General features: G+C 38.6%; 1 protein-coding gene across 1 annotated transcript in view; it reads right to left on the bottom strand.

Moving 5' to 3' along the window:
- atrnl1b (attractin-like 1b) overlaps positions 1-20,889 on the bottom strand; it is a 115,868-nt gene that overhangs the window by 56,840 nt on the left and 38,139 nt on the right. Inside the window, 4 exon segments of the mRNA XM_036572753.1 lie at positions 884-962; positions 3,289-3,383; positions 8,127-8,179; positions 14,754-14,847. Coding sequence (XP_036428646.1) covers positions 884-962; positions 3,289-3,383; positions 8,127-8,179; positions 14,754-14,847 — 321 coding nt within the window.

Genomic DNA, 20,889 nt, shown 5'->3' with positions numbered 1-20,889 from the left:
CATGTAAAGCAAAATGTTAATTCATAATAGTGAAAGACAAGTGGTAAAAATTGCTCTTACTTGACCAAATATCACACTTTCAGACAATGACCATTGGATTTTAAATCACAACTGAAAGCTAATAAATACTCCCACACAAATGTGTGATCACAATTAGCCCATGCTACACAAGAGTCAAATATGTTTGCTAATATTACACACATATATAATTTAATCTTAAGCATCTTGAGTTTGGTTGAATAAAGTTAGAAAACACAGCAATGAATAAATACTGATAAACAGGACCAAAACTCAGCTTTTCAAAGTAGATTTTTTTCTTCTTTCTTTTTTTTTTATTTCCTTCAACTACACATTCACAATTCCATCCCAGCACTATGAAACAAAGCTCTTAAAATGACAACCCAAGTGCTGCTCTGTGGGAACGTTTATCTTAATTGAAATCATTCAGTACTCCTGAAGACGTCTCGTCTCGGGAATTCTGAGCTGTGGGTCAGACTATTGTAAGAAGCCCTTCTCAGGGGAGAGTATCTTTAAACAGGGAGTTGATGCTCCAAATATTAATGGCAGAACATTGAAAGGTTGAGGGGGAGAGGGTAAACCTGTTTAACAGGAGTGAAAATGTCAAAGTCACAGCAAAAACAGGCTGGTGACTTTTTGGATGAAAGAAGATCAGAAAATAAATAATAGCAAGCACGCATAATGGTAGTGTCCTTGAATGTCTGCTGTAGAGCATAGCTCTAAATGCACACCACAGTCACTCAGACATAACACACACCTGCACTACACAAACAGGTAAGACAAAGGCAGAACTCAAAAGAACATAAGTAAACCAAATTACCATATAATGCAAATGGAAAATTGAAAAACATCAAGACGCAATTACCTGTTGATCCAACAGACCAAGTGATATTCAGATTGAAGTTATTTGATGCATTGATGGACATGTCCAAATTTTTGTTCGTCTTGAAATGAATAAAAAGACAGTGAGTACAAAATAAATCACTTTATCTATCACAAGTGCTTTACTGTGCTTTTTATGCCTACATCCCAATCATATCAGAGCACAGAGTTTGTTGATTGACACAGGCATTATATAACACAAACACACAGAAAGCATTAATTTTATGGCTACTGAACTCAACAAAAATGGGTTTTGCTATAAGCTGCTCATTCACTATCTCCTTCTAACTAAGCCTAGAACAAAGGCTCATATAACAGTAATTACAAGCATGTTAAAAGGGCCCATATCCTACATTTTTACTGTGTTTTAATTATTTTTCCCTAAGGTCCACTTATGACACTTTTGTAGTTTTGTGTACCAAAAAGAGTCATTATTAATTGACCATTTTTTATCTTGACCATTTTTCTCAAGATACATACATACATATTGTGCCTCATTCAAATAGCTGTCTGGGCTACAACACTCCTTGAATGGGCAGGGCTAAACAGCTGTAGGCAGGACAGGCAGATGAATGTAAATACATTGATGTTTGTAACATCAACATCATAAAAACAACACATTTAAAATTGGCTGTTAGTGTAGCTTAGGGTGCATTTATACTTGTAATTTGGCTCCCTTGTTGTAGACCAAAGCAGAAAATGATACACTATTGCATGTCAACATCAAACCAAAACATGTAAACAAAAGTCATACGAGTTAAACGTCAAAACTTACTGGGCAGATTTTATGACGTACAGTACTGTGAAAAAATAAGATTTCTTCTATTTTTGCATGTTTGTCACACTTAAATGATTTAGATCATTAAACTACTTTTAATACTAGTCAAAGATAACCCAAATAAAAACAAAATTTGGTTTTAAATGATGTCATTTAAAGAAAAATGCTGTTCAGCTATGAAATTAATCAGTTAACTAAATTCAATTGACTAATGGGCTCAATTTTACCAGCTGCATCCAAGCATGATTACTGCCAGACCTGTTGAATCTAAACATCACTTAGAAAGAACCTGTCTGGCAATGTGAAGCAGGTTAGAAAGTCTCAAAAAGCAGCACATGCCATGTTCTACAGAGATATGAATACAGATGCTAAACAAAGTCACTGAAATCTACCAGTCTGGAAAGGGTTACAAAGCTACATGTGGCGTAAAGCTAAAACCACATTTCACCATCTGGGGCTGCTTTGCTTCTGCAGGTTGTGGATGACTTGTCATAGTTGATGGATTCATTAATGCTGTGGCAAGTCCTTAAACAAGCAGTTCATGCTCAAAAATCCTCCAATGTAGCCGAACTAAAACAATTCTGCAAAGAAGAGTGGGCCAAAATTCCACATTGATGTAAAAGACACATTGCAAGTTATCGCAAATGTCTGATTACTGTTGTTATTGCCAAGGGTGGCACAACCAGTTATTAGGTTTTGGGGGGCAATTGCTTTTTCACATAGGTGATATAGGTTTTGAATAAATCTTTACCTTCAATAAATGGAACAATCATTTGGCTGCATTTTTGTGTTTATTCATGTGTTTATTCTATATTTAAATTATCTGTATGTTCTGAAACATTTGAATGAGACAAATAAGCAAAAATAGAAGAAATCGAGTGAGAAGCAAATACTTTATCACAGCACTGTACAATAACTGTGATAATGTTCTCTGAACTCTCTGAATGATGCTGTTCTCTGTTCTATCTTGCTTGTTGGTTTTATTTGTGTCTTATTTTATCTGTCTTGTGATATTAGAGCAATAAGCCACCAGACTCCCTGTGTTACCATAGTTTTGCACAACGCAAAGCAGCGTGAAATCCCTGTAACACAGCCTTGAGCGGCTTACGGCTTTCACAAAAGGGAAAAAGCTTGGTGCCTTAAGACAATATAATTTAGACATCTTCGGTCTGTCTTGTGTTCTGACTTCAAAGAACTGCACCAAAGTTTGTTTTAAAGCAAACTAAAGCAGACCTCTTTAGGGGGTCTCAGTACACTTATGGATGCTGCGCACCAGAGATCGGATGACATAATTTTCACTTGCAAAAACAAACCGCACCAGCAGAGCAATCGAACAAGGGTTCAACTGAATCAATCCAAACCTGCCAAGTCTGAACACACCCTTAGTTTTCATATATGCACTGTACCAACTAGGGAGTAAATGGTAGGAGACTTTATTAATGTTTACACACTACATTAAACTGTTCAAAAAAAGAAAGCGAAAGGAAAATACAGTTTTCTATGATTTGTGTCCTTTAATATACTGTGCAGGACTAGTGGAGAAGAAAATATGGTTGTTCATGGTATGGGCCCTTCAATATACCATGCAGGATCAGTGGAAAATGACTAACCTGTTCAGGAGTGGCCATGAAGTTAATGGCAGTGTAGTAGTGGTCATCCTCTTGAAGTAGACTGAAGGTGAACTGGTAGTCAATCAGCAGGTTGTCTGTTCAAATGGTCCAAAAAGACACTACTGTTAAAGTTTCTACATCATAAACATGGAACCATTATAGTACAATGAAGGATATTTAAGTATTACTCATTAATCAAAGCAGCTGTAGTTAACATTTGCAAAGCAGTTCACCTCAAGAATGGGGTCACACTTGTGCCTCCATTGATTAAATATACGACATTATAAAAGAGTGGCGTGAGTACATTTCTACACACTTGTCATGAAGGCTACTTTAAAGTGCTTACATGAGTCATCCATCACCTCAACTGTTCTAAATGAACACCTCCCCTTCTGAATGCGTCACTGCTGTAAAAAGCATGTCTTGCGATTGAACGCAATTGTTTCAGAGACATCTACAAATGTTTGAGGTCTGTCACCTTTGCTTACATAAAAGAGCATCTTTCAGATACTAAAGTGAACACTCAAATAGCTAGACAATCATTCATAACCCAGGGACAATGTTCTCTTTATTGTTGATGTCTACCACAGTATCCTAACAGGCAGTGAGGAGTGCTCTATCAGAATACAGAGCACATCGTCTTTACGACGGCCTCTATCTGGACTGCTGCTGTGACTGGGCTGGTAATGAGTAATTACCTGTCCAATAAAGTGAAGGACACATAGACACCCCATTAACAGGCTGTTATGAATGGAATATTCAAGGCCACTGCTGTTTTAGCTCAAAAGCAATCCTTGCACAGCACTTAATAAAAACACAGGAAGCACAGTGTCAAGTTTATCTTGGGGTATCCAAAAGAAACCTCAATATTAGTTTAGAAATCCCACTTTTTTAACTCCAGAAAGTTTTAGACTAGACTGAGCCAGGGAAAAACTGATTTTCTTTCAGCCCAATGTCAAAGACGCTGTTTTTGGCTCTGCACTGCAGCACATTGGATTTGAAATGAAACAACAATTGAGGTTAAAGTGCACAGTGTCAGGTGTGTACATCTGTATTGAGTGAACCATAAAAAAAAAAATCACAGTCCTTTTTATACAGCCACTGCATTTCAGAGGACAATGGCTGGACATTGGCTGCTCATTGTGTAGTGGTATCATTAGTTCATGTCAAAAAAGGTCTTGAGTTGATTTTAATTTGCATCTTGACTCTGTTTAGTTCTCTCAACATTAGGACAAAAGAACAGCCAATGCCAGTAAAGTGGGCCATTATGAGGCTAAGACTACGCTGTGGTCAACAAAGAGTAACTGATTAATCGCTGACAAATGCTAAACATGCAAGTCCTACTACCACATAACCTCTACCTGAAGTGTGCCTCTTTATGGTTTATAATGGTGCGTTTATATGAGTTGCGGTACCTGACATGAGGAAATTAATGAGCTCCTGAAATTTCTCACTGTTGACAGTGTTTACTGGCATCATGTCTTTTTCATTATGCATAGCCTCTGACTGATTCCAAATCTGATTCCAAATGTTCATCCCAAGTTCTCTTTAAAATCACCAAGACAGTTGGCTGTGATGTATCTGCTGCTCACAACATACTCAGGTGCTGGCTTGTCATATGGTATATTAATGGACTTCATGGTGGAATTACATTTCAAAACAGCATCATAGTACTGGCACTGCATCCTTCGTCTTTCTTTGTAAAATGCTCCAACACAGGACCCCTTTAGGCCACACTGATTGTTTTAATTTTATGAAAATTACTGCTGCATTTCTTGCTCAATAATTGAAATGCACTCCCTTGTGCGAAATTTAAAATAATGACAAATGTAGCAAAGAACTTTATTTAAATTAGGTTAATAGAAGAAGTTGTTAAAATGTTATAATTTAGTTGACTAATTTCTTAACAACAGTTAATTGGCCTTCAATTAAATCATTAAAACCCTGGAAGACACATTAAAAAACAGTCAATAAATCAGAGATACAGCCAGAACATTAAAAGTGTTAAAGATAAGATCACCAGTACATTCTTACTTTCTAACAATAATCCAAGACTATGGAAGACCACAGTAGTGGATAACAGAAGAATACTTCACGATATTCTGCTGGACAGATCAAAACTACTATTCAGGACGAAAGCATGAAGAGAAGAAGAGACAGGGATTCGATCCCCTATTCAGGCAGAAATGATAATGCTACAGGAAAGAATCTGAACGCTGAATCTGCCAACCAATGTAACTTGCTCTTGATAAGAGTGTCTGCTGAAAACATATATGCAAAATAGGGAAGGTTAATAAGATTAAACTGTCTTGAGTGTTTTCAAGTTATGTGATGCAATATAAATTATTCTGACAGTTTTAGGTTTTTGCGTAATATGTGAACTGTCCACAGATGTGATGCCCCCAATATGATATGTTGTTCAAGTCATGTGCAGTCCTAATAGTCCACCCTAGGCCTCTTCTACACTTAAACTAACTACAAGTGAGTCAATGGTTTCCACAGTGCTAGTACAGTATGGGTATGGCTGCATTTGTGACTGCTAGGGAGTATAGAACATGTCTGGAGACCCTTTATAGACTACAGTTCAGGTCACCAGAGCTGCTCTGACCCTGGCTGAACTGTAGACATCTATGGCTTTGGCCTGTATGGATTTTCCCTTCAGGGCCAGACTGAGTTACACCATCTCCTATTGACATCCAGAGAGTTTCCAAAGAGGGGGATATTAAGTAAACAATCCGATTAGTAATTCTACTCTATCCTGAAGAAGTGCTGGACATTGGGTCAAAAACAGAATGCTGCGACAGCCCAAGATTAAGCAGCCTCTGCGGCCGTGGCTGTAATTTAAGAAACAAAAAGTTACAGGGGGAATATATAGAGAAAGAGCGTGCGCGGGTGCAAGAGAGAGAGTAGTGCCTCTTAGTACGACTGCCTCTGCCAAACCTTCTACTCACATGTCTTTAATTAGCTCAATCACTCACTTCACTCGCTTCCACCAAGCCTCTTTCACAACTTGCTCTCCAGCCCACTCTCTCCAGCATACTCTGAGGGAAGTGCAGCAGAGGTAGACATGGGCACACCAGCTCTCCTCTAATCAGAGTAATTGAACCAGTCGCTCAGAGCCTACGCACTCCATCTAAAAGATATACTAGGAGTGGAGTGGCAGGAGAGTGATTGATAAATTGATGGGTTTGTTTAATGTGGATTGATGATAGCTTGGGGATAATGCTGGCAGCTTTTGCAGACTGAGTGAAATCTGATGTCCTAAATGCTCCTGACTGCATTAAGGCTGGATGGGCTCCATGATGACGGCTGATAGTGAATGTAAAAAGCATACATGCATGCACAACCCTCACTTATGACAAACCGCAACACTGCCACCTAGTGCTACACCTCTGTGCCCTTCACAGGCACTCTAGGCACAGCCTACATGTCTGTGTGTTCACTCTACCGTCACGCATCCTGTGTGATATACGCTGACTAACCCTCAGTACATCTACTCACACTTCCTGTTCTCCAGCTCCACTGAGATGGACTGGTCAATCATTTTAGAAGGTTATGCTCTTCCACTGCTAAATTTAAGCTGAAACCTGACAGTGCTTCACTCCTTAAAGGAATATTAGGAATACTCCAGCACTTTTCAAACTAATTTCTATTTACCAAATCTCTGGCGTACAGTTAACATGAAGTATTTCATTTGATGCAGTATTGACTGAAGACCTGCTGACTCGATACACACCTAAAACAAAAAAGTATTTAGCCAGATGCTGAATTCTGTCTACATTTATTTTAGTAGAACACTCCCAGAAATTCTCCAGTGCAAATTAAGCTACTGATCTAATTTGTTCTTTGAGAGATGGGACTACTTTTCCAGAGGGAAAAAAGTGTGGTGACAAGTTAACAAGATTACTGTAACTGTTACTGTCAAATTACTGACCACATTGATGGCCCCCAACATCCACCTGAACTACTCTAGACCCTTTTCTAACATCCACCACAGACTGAACACACACCCTTTTACCATCACTGTACACCTGCAATTTAAATTCTTTAACTATGTGAAAGCTGTTATGAGACTAGTTCCTTCATCACTCATGTGCTGCTTGATGCCAATCCATGCTTGATGCCAATCCACTTGATGCCAAATATGTATGTGTATATACATATACATGATATCCAATCATATACATTATTTTGTTGTCCTGTCTAGTGTTGTTCATATATTGTTCTATATATTTGTCTGATGTATTTAGTATATACTCTGCATTCATTTCACACTGTCGTGTAGCTACACTCTATGCAGTCCTGTGTAATGTGCTGCTGTTGTGTGTTATACCATGGGGCCTGATTAATAACATTTCATTCCAGTGTATACATGTTGTACTGAGAAATGTCAAAGACCACTTAACTTTAACAAAGCATATGCAACCAGAATTGCTGGTAAAGTTGGACAAAATTTTCTAAAAACAACTCTGCTAAGACATTCTCTCATCTCTGTGTCATGTCAAGGAAGACGCCTGAGGTTTCAAACTTGCAATATGCAGTCACATATTTCAAAAATTAATTAAGGGAATTAAGAAACTGCCCAACAGCTTATATTCTAAATTTTGAGTCCAAGGTTTTCTGTTCTCTTCGAAGTGCAGGGAAATATGTCAAAATTAGTAGTAGTAATTGACGGTGTGATATAGATGCAGCTGATATATAGGAGTTTGAAAAATTCTGGCATATTCTTTTGATGGTAAAGATGTCAAAAAACTATAGTGTAAGGTATAACTAACTGAGTCTTAATGCAGAAATCTTTTTCAGTTGTACTTTTAAAAGGTAAAGAACTGCATACTCACAGTAACAGGTTCCTCTCAGAGGGTTGCCAAGGTAACGATTCTCTGAATCACATCTGCAAAAGAAATTTAAATGGAACTTTTAAATGACAGTACAACACAATGGCATTTAAAGTGGGAGCACAGAATGAGGTCTACAGAGCCCTGCTTTGCTTCACCTTAGAAGTGCCATACTTGTTAGACAGTGTCTGATTTGCTGGAAGTTAGTGTTTTCCCTGCTCCTCCACACCTGCTTTGTCTCAGGTCAGATCAGGAAAAGTACTACAATGCACTGGGCTAGTAGTCAGAAATTTTTCACTGCAATTTGTTCTTCAAGGTTCGTTCATGTCTTCATGTGGTTACTTCTGATTGAGAAAGGGACAAAAGTTCAAAGGAGTACCCACGGAAAACAACTATTATTCCTGGATGTTAGTGATTCATAAAACTAATGCTATTATCTTTGTCATTATGAATGCTATATCCCAAGCAAAACATGCAGACTAGCACACAAATCCCTGGAGTGCGTGTGTGGCCTCCGGTTCCAGTGTTTGCCCCATCAAAAGGAGTCTTATGTAATACAGGTCCATTGTGGTGTTCCTTTATTTCTGCATCTTCATTAAAGTGAGCCAGGAGACAAGCTAGATTCCTCCACCTCTCAAATTGGCTAAACAATTAACACCACATCGCCTACTGAGTGCTCTCTCACACTAAGCAGATTACACATCCTTCTGCTCTACTGAGCAAAGAACCGGAAGCCTGATTAAAGTCTGTAGTCTCTGATGAGCAAAGTCACTCTCAGACAACCACCTTCCTCCTTCTTTCTTAGGAAAAAAAAAATACAAGGCATCTTCTGCCAATGGGGAGCCTATCTTGCTTGGCTTTATTTGCCCGTAAATCCCATCTCAACTGCAGTCTGAATTAGCGTTTAAATGTTATGGTCGACCTTAATGGTAAATGCAGTCATATTAAGGCTACTGAATAATGTGAGGCAGAGGACTCATTAGGGCTTATCTTACATTGTGTTCCCACTTCAAATACTTTAATGTTTGCGGTGTGTTCACTGCGTGGAACCTCAGGGATAGCAATGGAAAGATTAAAACCAGCATAAATGTCTTGAAAAGTAAGGACTAATGCAATGTGGAGTAATCAATTAACAGTACCCCAGCAACTCAAACAATATTATAATTTGCACCTTGCAATGCAATAATGCTAATAATGTAATACCTTTGCCGGCAGTGTAAAAAAATTCCCTACCGATTCTTTTGACTCATAGCATAACCACAAGGTAAATAAAGTAAATCAACTGTATTACAATAAAAAAGTTATTCCATGGTGCATTTTCAGAAATAAACTGTACTAAACCTACTGAGATGCTAGCACATTACACAGGGTTTTCATAAAATGCTGTAATTTCTCATTAATGCATAAATCAAAGGCTGAGGCAAGAGACACCTTGCATACACATGTTGACAGTGATCGGATCACGTTCAGATATCACTTGTCCTTATGAAAAGCCAGATGTTAACACCATCAGGATGCATTCTGATCAGATAAAACCGCAATCATGGTTTGATCTGATCAAACCGCAATCGAGGTATTCTTCTCCAAAAAAAAACTCTGAACACTAGTGGCACTGGGCACTGCAGAAAACACAGCAGCTGCAGGACAAAGCGTTCTCTCACACCCATGTTTTGTTGCCTGTTCAAAATGTTTTTGATATTGGAAAGCTTACAATACACTGATACTAACAATTGGGAAACTATGTTTATAGCAAGTTACTGGAAATAAAATGCAAAAAATGTACGTGTTGATGTGCATTTTACACAAGGAAGTAAAATCGGATCTCATCTGGTCACACTGGGAAAGTATACTTGCAAAAAGCGTAATTAGAATTGGGCCAAAGTACATACAGACACCATCCTAAAATGAAACATGTCAATGCACGGTGTAAACAATGTGTAACCCTAGGCTGTAATTTAAGTTAATTAACTTTATCTTACTTGGAAAGTTATGCAGGAAGGCAGAAAGGAAGGCAGTGATCTCTAACACTTTCATACACACCCAGAAAAACCTGAATTTCAAATCTATTTCTTCAGTGAACATTTCTGTTTGTGTTCTGTAGGTTTGGCCCTTCAAAACACTGCTTTTGAGCGCTGGGCCTCTGCAATATAAAATTGCCACAAGCATATGTGCAATACAAATGCTATCTGAGCACTACGTTTGATCTCATTTGTGCTTGTTGCAGTGTAACGAATCAAATGCATTTAATTATACCCCCTTTCAGATACAGCAATCTATGATGGTGCAATGATGCTTCTGTGACAGCATTTTTTTCAAGGATTTTAACTTTTATTTAACTTTTTAACTATTTTTTTTAATTGCCTTGACCCAAAGTTTCAAACTGCTTCAGAAGCAGCATATTTTCTATCAGAATGGGAATACAGTCACTATAAAGCCTTGAACATCATAACATCATAATTTATCATAGTATGGTTGTTAACCAATTCATAATAATGGGCAGGAAAAAGAACTCATTAAACATAATGGGCTCCTGAGTGGCCCTCCGGGCAAAGGGGGTTGTGCCTGGTCTCCCAGACTTGAGTTCAAATCACCTCAATGCCACAGCCATCTGCCAGAAGTTTAAGAGCGCAGTACAACTGGACTTCTCCTGCAAATCTACAGCATTTTACACATCAGACAGAATTTGAGCCCAGCTACTAACTGAAGACCTACAAGCTAAATTACCAAGGATATTATTAGCTTAGCCAAGCTACTGGCTCAATTGAAACACCTGCATTTAAACAACAACCTTCTTTCCTTTAGCATATATAAAAGAACACATTTTTGATAGAAGGAGGCATGGAATTGTATTATAGGGTTGGCAGTAAATGATAAGAAGACATAAGTTAAAACAAATCAAACAAGAACTGCAAGCTGAGACAGGAGGCTACTACACTTGAGCGTTACAGTGACTGAACTCTTGACACAACATCTGAATTAGCTTTGCCCTCATTAAATGGCGGCAGTCCAGAGAGAGTCATCTTCCACCATATGCAGACCAGCAGGGGGGCAGTCGCCACTAGCTGTGTAAAGATGCTTAATACATACTTCGATCCAATTCACAATACTGTGTTCACGATACGACAATTTCACAATATTCATGAGTACTTTGGTGAGTATCTTTCTATCCAAGGAGACTTGTTTGCCAGTCTTATAGTGTTTTTGCTGGTCAGAAACAGGTATTTACCTGATAAATAGACAGACACTGATGATTTCAGCCAAAAGACTCACATCCTGACTGAAGCAATATACAAGTTTGGTTACATATTACTGTTTCTGTGTCTGAGAGAGCGCACAAATACTGCTACATAAACGCTACTGTAAAGGGATGTAACAAATGTTTTGTTTTCATCAAAACCATGCAGCACCATCATTAACCTGGCCATATGGAAATATTAAGTGTCCATCAATTATGTTATATAACCACAATAATTTGATGCATTTCAGCATTTCATGAAGCCTAAACAGGAACACTCATGGTTGCTCTCTCTCTTTCTCCCTCAACGGCCCAGAATTACTTGTGCAAAAATTTCTGATTTGTCTTTCCTCCCCCCCTCTGAGCGTGTGATAAATATGGGAGGACAAGGTAGAGTGTACTTTGACTACGGTACAGAGGACAGAGGACAAACAGCACTGCTGGCGTTTTAAAGCCTGAACACATCATTCCCCTTGCCTTTCATCTGGATGACATTTCAGAAATGAAGATACACACACACACACACACACACACACACACACACTGACCTACACCATAGCAATGAAACATAATGCACTCTACTCTACTGTATCTTAATTTAATCTCCACTGAGTGCACACCCACACAGCAAACACACGCACTAAAACTCTTTTTCTGCGCAGCTATAATCTATTCCCCAATTAGGTCACACCTTTGCCAGTTAAACACACACAACACACTCTATGGGTCTCCATTAGACGATGATGGACTTCAATCAACAATGCTTTTTCGTTTGATTGTATCTGTTTCTGTCAATAAGCGACTCTCTTGCACATTTCTGTGTGCCGAGTGGAGCCGCTAGCTCACGAGCGGAGTAATGAGCTCCTTTTCACCGCCGGCTGGGCTAACTGCTGCAAATGGAAACTTCAGAATTACATTTGCACCCCACCACACAATGTCAGAACATACAAAGGAGCCGCAGCTAGCGGTCACCGCACCATATTAAGTTTTCATCAAGCGTTTTTGAACGGCATCTTATTTGTATGTGGCTGAACCGGTCCCAGCGCTTCATTATAAACCTCGTTACACGGGTAACGGGTAATGCCATCATGTTGTTCTGAGCAAGAGAGAGAGAGAGAGCGAGAGTGAAAGCGAAAGAGAGAGAGCGAGAGTGAAAGCGAGAGTAAAAGCGAAAGAGAAAGAGAGAGAGAGAGAGAGAGAGAGAGAGAGAGAGAGAGAGAGAGAGAGAGAGAGAGAGAGAGAGAGAGAGAGAGAGAGAGAGAGAGAGAGAGTGAAAGCAAGAAAGAGAAAGAGAGAGAGAGAGAGAGAGTGAAAGCAAGAAAGAGAAAGAGAGAAAGAGAGAGAGAGAGAAAGAGAGAGAGAGAGAGAGAGAGAGAGAGAGAGAGAGAGAAAGAGAGAGAGAGAGAGAGAGAAAATGGGCCAAGAGAGCAGCAAACAGGTATTGGCCGCCTCTCTGCTGCCTTCACACTCATTTTTTTCTCCTGATGAACACAAGTGCATAAATATACCAGCAGCATCAAGGATTGCCCGAGGCACAGACACATACATAGAAAGACTAATGTGTGCAAGCAGACAACTAATAAATAAACAGCTGCATAAATAAATAAAATAAAATAAAAATTAGGTTTTCAACAATCACATGGACAACATTATTTACATATATACACACACACACACACACACACACACACACACATCACCATAAATACACAGAGCAGGTAGATACATTCAGTGTTTCACAAAGATATTTTTTTTTCAGGTCATGTAGTAGACCCTTTGAAGCTACCAGAGCAGTCATACGTATGTTGTGTAACTGTGATTGATTAGGAATTCATTTATAGGAAAGAATTCATGAACAACTCAATGCTTTACAGTTTGTACTGGGCTGAAAAATAGTTTACATATATTACATAAACAAATTTATAAGAACAGTGTTAATAGGTCCTTAAACCGTCATAGGAATAGGAAACTATACACTCAATTATAAAAGGCAAAGTTCTGGTTCTGGAATCTGTTCGGTTGAGCCATGTTCAAAGCTATGGTAAAATTCTTCATGCACATTTATGAATGCACACAAGAACGAATTTTGAATTAATGCACCGAGATATTGAAAAAAGGTTCCATGTATGGACATCAGCATTAAACATACTCCACGAGAGAACCTGGTTTTGTTTAAACAGAGAGCCCGATGACTAGACATGATCAAAAGACCAAAAAACAACAACAAAAAACAATAATAATAATAGTAAACTTGGCTACTGACAGTTATAAATTCCAAGTTTTAAAGTTATTTACCATGCATTATTAGACTAAGTTCACATGAACATAAATGGCATGACTGGGGCTAGCTATGGCTCAATGTACCTCAGCAGCTCTCAAAAGCCAACGTCGTCCTTTATGCCTTTCTCTATGATTTTGCACACCCATGTGTGATTTCCTCACACTGGCACACTTTACACTTTCTCTCGAAGAATATGGTCAAATGTTTGTGTTTGCTGTTGGTGCAGTATACTGTTGTAACTATCGTCCTCTCAAAGTGCTAGGCAGCATGTGAAAATACAGTACTGTGCAAAAGTACTATGGGCAGTGAACATTTATTTGTACAGAAAAACACTAATATTACAATAAATGTAAACACCATCACTTCAACAAGTATTAATTTTATGTGTCATTGTGTTCGTTTAAGCATTTCCAAACCTCTTCTCGTAGCCACCCAATATTATATGTTATCATCCAAAGCCTCGTTTGGCTATTCAGTGCTTCATTCATGTTAAATCAGGGGTACTGCTGATGGAGTTTAACAAGTCCAATGGTACGCAATGGCAGGTGGCAGAATTTACCGAGTCCAATGGTATGCAGTGGTAGGAGGTATTTAGGTCTGGAACAAAGCTACGTTCTTCTAAACAGCTCACAACATCTCAACTACTCTTTTTTTTTTTAAAAAAAAAATGACATTCTTATTACTTTTTCCAGTATTTATGTTTATTTGTATCTGTTTTCTAATAATATATGATTTTACAAGCAAAAACACACTTGCCAAGATAAACGGCTTTGAATAATGTGCTTAGGTGGCTAAGACTACGGTGCTGTATGTAAGTGTTAAGGTAGGTGAAATGCTGCACATTAGATTATTCTCTACATACAGCTACATACTACACACCCCCACACATACCCACGCATCTAACAGCTATTTCCATTAGTAGTATTAAAAATGTCAAAGATCATGCTGCTCTTCTGTTGTCCGAGTCAGCTCTTCACCCACACAAGGCACTATGTCAGCACTACAGATGGGACATCATAGATCAACTTTACTTAAGGGTGTGGGATTAGGTAAAGGCAGAACCTGATCTAAGGGATGCCTGAGAAAAGAACAGGTGCGTGTGCGTGATACTTACAGGTTACACTGGTCTCCTTTGATCCCCTTGGTGGTGCAGAAACACTTCCCTGTCAGCACTTGGCACACATTGGCATGGCCATTACATTTACAGGCTAAAGAGAAAGAAAAATAAAGAGAGAGAGAGAGAGAGAGAGAGAGAGAAGTGTTTAGATGATCTGAACACCCAGCACCTTGGAGGCAATTAAACTAATTAAACCTGCAGATGGCTGGCTTCTCAGCAAGTGAAAGCTTGATCTTAGCACAAAATGAGACAACAAGCTACTTCAACAGTCAAGACTCTGGGACACATCTGCAGACTCATCTAACGACATGAGGCATAATTATACATTACAGCCAATAAGCATAATTAGTGGCAAGACAAATTGACTTAAGTCAACAACACCATCCGTCAATCTCCCAGTGTTATAACAGCCACTGAGACATTTAGGTTACATTTAAATTACAAACCTTACTGCTGAGTTACGATTTTTCACTTGGATCCAAGCTTTTTGGCTTGAATGTTCACATCCAAGTTTGTAAGAGATGCATATCTATCTTTAATGTCATGTGCATGACAGGCTTGAGCTGACTTACGATATCATCAATCAGCGTTTAAACAGTTTACATCTATCATGACTGTTAAACACACTGTCTGCAGGTTTAAGACGCACAAAAATAATTATATTTGCTTTGCAATAAGGAGTTAGTACATGTGATTAACCAGCCCTGATATCTTGTCTGGCTCTAGAATATTCTGTAGCAGCGCAAGTTTTTTAAACTCAGTCTTGCTTAATATGCTGATAAAACCATTTTACATCCTTCCACACTCAGAACGGCTTCTCATTAAACATGAATGGGGGCTTAAAAAAATGTTACCTTGTGATTACATCAGTTATTAAAAACAAAAGAAACAACGCATAGCTACAGTAACAGTAGCCTTTAGGCTACTTCACATAGATAAGCTTTAGCTGTTTCATTCCTTAAAAGACGACTTCCAAGCTATACTAAAACTTTTATTAGATTCTTTTTCTGTGTACTCAGCGTAGACAGTGTGCTGGTGGCATGGGAGATGGCTTTTTCCCCCTTTTCTTTTCTGAAAGCAGCCTACCTACATCCAAATCCCTTCTAACAATCACAGTAGCCTAGGCTGAAATACAGTTGGTTGCTATGACAACCCGACTGTAGCCCTCTCATTTAATTACAGCTTTTGAAACAGTATTGATGGCTTTCTTGAAAAAATATTAATACAAGTTATTTTCAACTATGGCCACAGTGAATGTGTTATCACAGAAGTACAAAAAAAGCAGAGTCTTCAGTATAATTTATGAGCAATACATGATGTCAGCAGTATCAATAATATCAGTAACATTAGCACTGGAGGACATCTTCAGCAGTCTATGCTAGACAGAACTTGCGGGAGGCGGATAAAATCAACAATACAAACTAACAAAAGCAATAGCAAAGCAAAAAGCACAAGTTTAACTTGGAACAATACACAATGTAGCAGTGTGAAAGAGAGGCTTCAATCACGAAAAAGCTGGAACATGTAGCCGCTGTTGCCCTCACTGAACGCTGGTGATGAAAACTGGAAACTGCATTTACACACTGAAATCAAGATCAGATTTTGGAGATTTTTGTGATGTGTTATATATAGCCAAAAAGATTTGTGCCACTGTAGCGTGAATGAAGCCTTAGACACACGGCAAAGGCACACTGTTTTGTTTTCTGTGAACTGTTTCATTTCAAACAGTGAGAGTTGGTCTTAGAGTCTGGATTTCTGTGGCTAAGGAAAAGACTAGGGGATGAGTGAAGAAAGCTGCTCTGTCCCCAGGCCATGATGAAAATAAAAAATAACAAAAACATGGATGCATTAACAATTCTCCACTCACAAACCCCTGACCTTCACCTCAGAGGTCAGGGAACGCTGGGGATGAAAACACATCCCTGTGGCTCTCGTTCTCTCTCTCAGCCCCTAAGCATGCATGTTAACATAGAGCTATTATGTAAACATTAGAGACACAGCTAGCATGCAAGAAGAAAGCCACTGCAGCCTGTGTATTTGTTTAAATTGTAAGTGTGTCACGATACATTCAACTTACAATTCGATTTGATTTATGATACAGGGTTCACGATTCAATCTTCTCAACAACTTGCACCTACTAATGAGAACAGGGCTTGAGACATGATGTCATGTCGCGCTGCATTATGGAATTGTTTACATGCTACAAATACTTACACATACTGGAAGAGCTAAGTCTTTGCTATTATATTGCCATGTGTAAAAGTGAACCAAATCAGAAACTGGTGAATCTTAATCAACGACGAAGGGATCGACTAAAATCGATTACCAAATTACTTGCTAACAAATTTAACTGACGATCAGTTGGTGACGTCACTTTACTGGAGTGAAGGGAACAGGGCAATGGCAACACCTTCACAATCAAAAGTATGGAAGCACTTCACTCTTAACTCAGCCAAAACACATTGTAAATCGCAATATTTACAAAGCTGACCTTGCCTGGCATGAAAGCACATCAGTCATGCTGTCTCTCTAGACGATGAAGACTCGTCTCAGTAAATTAGTTAGCTATTTAGCGAGCTAGCTAATGTTACTGTTAAAACTAGCCATGTTACATGTTATGAGTAACTTTTTTTTTGAAATACACCATCTCTTCATCAGTGAGTTGTTACTACAGAGTTGCACAGAAATAGGGATAACGGTAACACTGCACATTTTCTCACTAATATGACAGTATGGGGACGAAACAAACAAAAAGGGGGACAACAAATATTGATTGTCTTTAATGTTAGTTAGCACATGCTTAAAAAAAAAAAAACTTGATTTATATTTAAAATCTGATAGCTACATAAAATCTATTCAGTAACTGCAAATAATAATCTGAATAGTCGTTTATTCATTTTAAAAATTGTCAGATTATTCAACCATCAAAATAGTTGTTAGTTGCAGCCCTGGTAGCCACATAGATCCACATGCTAGTCAGCTCTGCCAACGTACTTAGTGACTGCATGGGCTTCACACTGGGCAAAACCAAGGAAATCAGACAGAACTTTTCAGAACCAGTCTATACTACCAAAATGGCAGCTCAACCATAAGACTGCGTAACGACATCACATTATGACACAGCTGGGAGTGTGACAGAGGATGTTAAACATGCTAGTGTGGTTTGACTGCAACACTTTGTGTTCAAACAATGCAACTCCATTAGATGGCATAATTAATAAAATGCATAATTAATAGAATGGATTCCCATCTCCTCAGTACATATCATCCCATATTAAACTAAAGAAATTCTGAACTGGAGAAAAGGGTATTCCCTCTCCTCTGGTCTTGGTCATGTTATGGGAAAGGCACAGAGCAGGAGAAAGTGCAAAATGTAATAAAGGAGATATTTAAAGGAATGTGATGCCTACAATGACAAAACATGCCAACCTGGCATGCCTTAACCTTTTATCTGAACAGAAATCCATTTTAGTCTCATCTGAGCAGTGGACTATAATTATTTCTCCAATTGCAGTTGAATTGGTCCACGCTGATTCCCATAAGACAGCAGCAGGTGAGCAGAGTTTGCTTCACATGCTCAAGTCTTGCCACTACAGTGAAAAAGGACTTTAATGGACTTCAGCATTCAAACACATGCAATGCATTACCTTTCCTACACCGTCATTATATATAATAATACTGCATACACAATGTTCTCCTGCTTGTCAATGAGTCTAACTTAGGCAAATTTCAGTTCTATTGGTCTTGCCATTACTTCAGAGACCTTCACAGACAATAGCTTCAGTGAAAGACTACTTAATTTTTATTAGACTATGCATAATTATCTATTAATTAAAAAAAGTATTTTGTTACTGGCTTGGTGCCACATTTAGGTGAATATGCATTGCAAAAGAGTTATTTTACTGTAGTTTACTCTCAAATGGAACTGTCTAATGTGTTCTACATGCTCCAATAACCCCATGTTTCGGAATCTTCCCCTCACATCTATCTGTACTTTCGTGCACTAGTTTTATCAACCAAATGTTTTCATCTCGGCACACCACTGAGCAATGAGCCTTTCAGAATGAGATTGACTGAACTTAAAATAAAAAAAAAGTTCAATTTTTATTCAAGAATTTCATTTTAAGGCATGAGTAGCAACAAATTTTTGTGAACTTGTGTTTGTAAACTGGTAAGTCAATTTATTTCATACAAATTAGTTTTGCTGTGTCCATGTTGCACCAAAACAATTGGTGGTCGTTTTGCATGTCAGCCAACTGCCCTTTTCTGTTAAAGAAGACAGTTCTCGGAACCTACACAGTCTGGCTCAAAGGTTAACAAGGTTAAACTTGGAAATGTTAGGATTTAGGTCAGGGGTGCCCAATCTTATCTGCAGAGGGCCAGTGTGGTTGCAGACTTTCACTCCAACAAAGCAGGAGGTCACCTGAAAAAATGTTTGAAGATCAACTGATTAAACAAGTAGAATCAGGTGTGCTTCAGCTTGTTTGGAGCGAAAACCTGCAGCCACACCGGCCCTTTGCGGATAAGATTGGACACCCCTGATTAAGTTCACTGATTACCACTTGCAGTCAAAATCAGTAATTTCAGGTTATGATCATCCAACCGATCATTTCCCTGCACAGATTTTAAATTTTTGATGCAAACAGATGTGTTTGAATATATTAGCTTTCGCCGCTGGTCTGTCACACAGGATCATCTGAAAAGCAGAACCAACATTTCACACCTTGTGCTACAGACACAAATCATGCCAACACCAGTTGCTTCCTGATTATTTACATGCGTTGTGTTGGCCAGATTAATTTTCATAAAGTTCAGCTCCACTCAACTTTTCGATGCACTGTACCCATCATGCACTGCATGGCCGCATCTGAAGGAACCAAAGCTTCCCTTTGAAAACGAATGGGATGCACTGCCGGAGGGGTGTAAATGCAGCGTTAGAGGGGAAAACAGTAAAGTTAACCTACACAGGCTGTAGTCAATCACCTTGCAGTCACAGTGACAGAACAGATTTGGCTAGTGCCTCTACACTAGAGATGGCCCAGTAAAGTAAGCTTGTGCAATAGGGCGATGTAATCGGTGATGACTGACAAGTAACTTGATGATGCTCCCAAACACTAGAGAGCACTAATTTATTTAAACTAATTTAAACTGTTTGCTAAATGATATTAAACACACATATATATATATATATATATATATATGAAATGTTTTATGTTTTATTGCCTGTCACTCTTAAAACAATGGATTATTACAAGTCATTAATAAGCCATTACCTTACAGGACAGCAAATTTCCCATTGTTTCTGGTGCATACTGTCTGAGGAAATTTTGAAAAAGTATGTTCTGTATCAGTTAAAGTTTCTACAAAATGGATAGCTGTTAGGAAGCAAGTTGCTTTTGTGTGTGTCGTTTAAAGAGAAGAAACAGCTATGAACCCACACCAGCCGGAGCTCATGAACGCATGTGTCTGCATTAACAACTGTTTTAAAAACGAGAAGTGATACAGTTAATGACCAAAATGTGTTCACCTGCTCAATATTATGTTATGTTACTAAATATGTAACTTTCATTAAAGGTTCCCATTAATTCAGTTGATACCAAAAACCACATAAGCTAAAGATAGCACAAAAATATGTCTAAGCTGCAGCAGACACTGGGGGTCAATTTTATTGTTTTTTCACAAAATATTGTGTTACTTATTTGTATATATTGCTCAGGCCTACAGTAAACAGGAGATGAGGCATGCAGCGCTGGCTGGCTCTAAGCTGAACAGGCTCTGACAGTAGACCTGATTTACTATAGAGCCAGACAACAGTGTTTTAAATGAATATAACCAGGAGCTACACTATGCCTCGCACTTCTACCACACCATGGGCTGCTCCAGGTACACCACCTTCAGGCAGCAACACACACACACACACACACACACATATATTCCAGACACATGTAAATTTGAGTCTGTGTGGGAGTTTTGTGTGTTTCTACTACAGACTAAGCCTGTTGCTTTTTGCAGCCACTTGTAATTGTGCTGGCTCCTAAATGACCCCAACATTAAATGTGTAATATTCAGGTTTGGTGGTATCAGTATGTGTAATATTAACTTGCCTATGCTGCTGACTCTAACTAGAGTGTCA

This window comes from Colossoma macropomum, unplaced genomic scaffold, assembly GCF_904425465.1.
Source record: "Colossoma macropomum unplaced genomic scaffold, Colossoma_macropomum, whole genome shotgun sequence".
NCBI lineage: Eukaryota > Metazoa > Chordata > Actinopteri > Characiformes > Serrasalmidae > Colossoma > Colossoma macropomum.
This window is presented reverse-complemented; position numbering and strand designations above follow the sequence as displayed.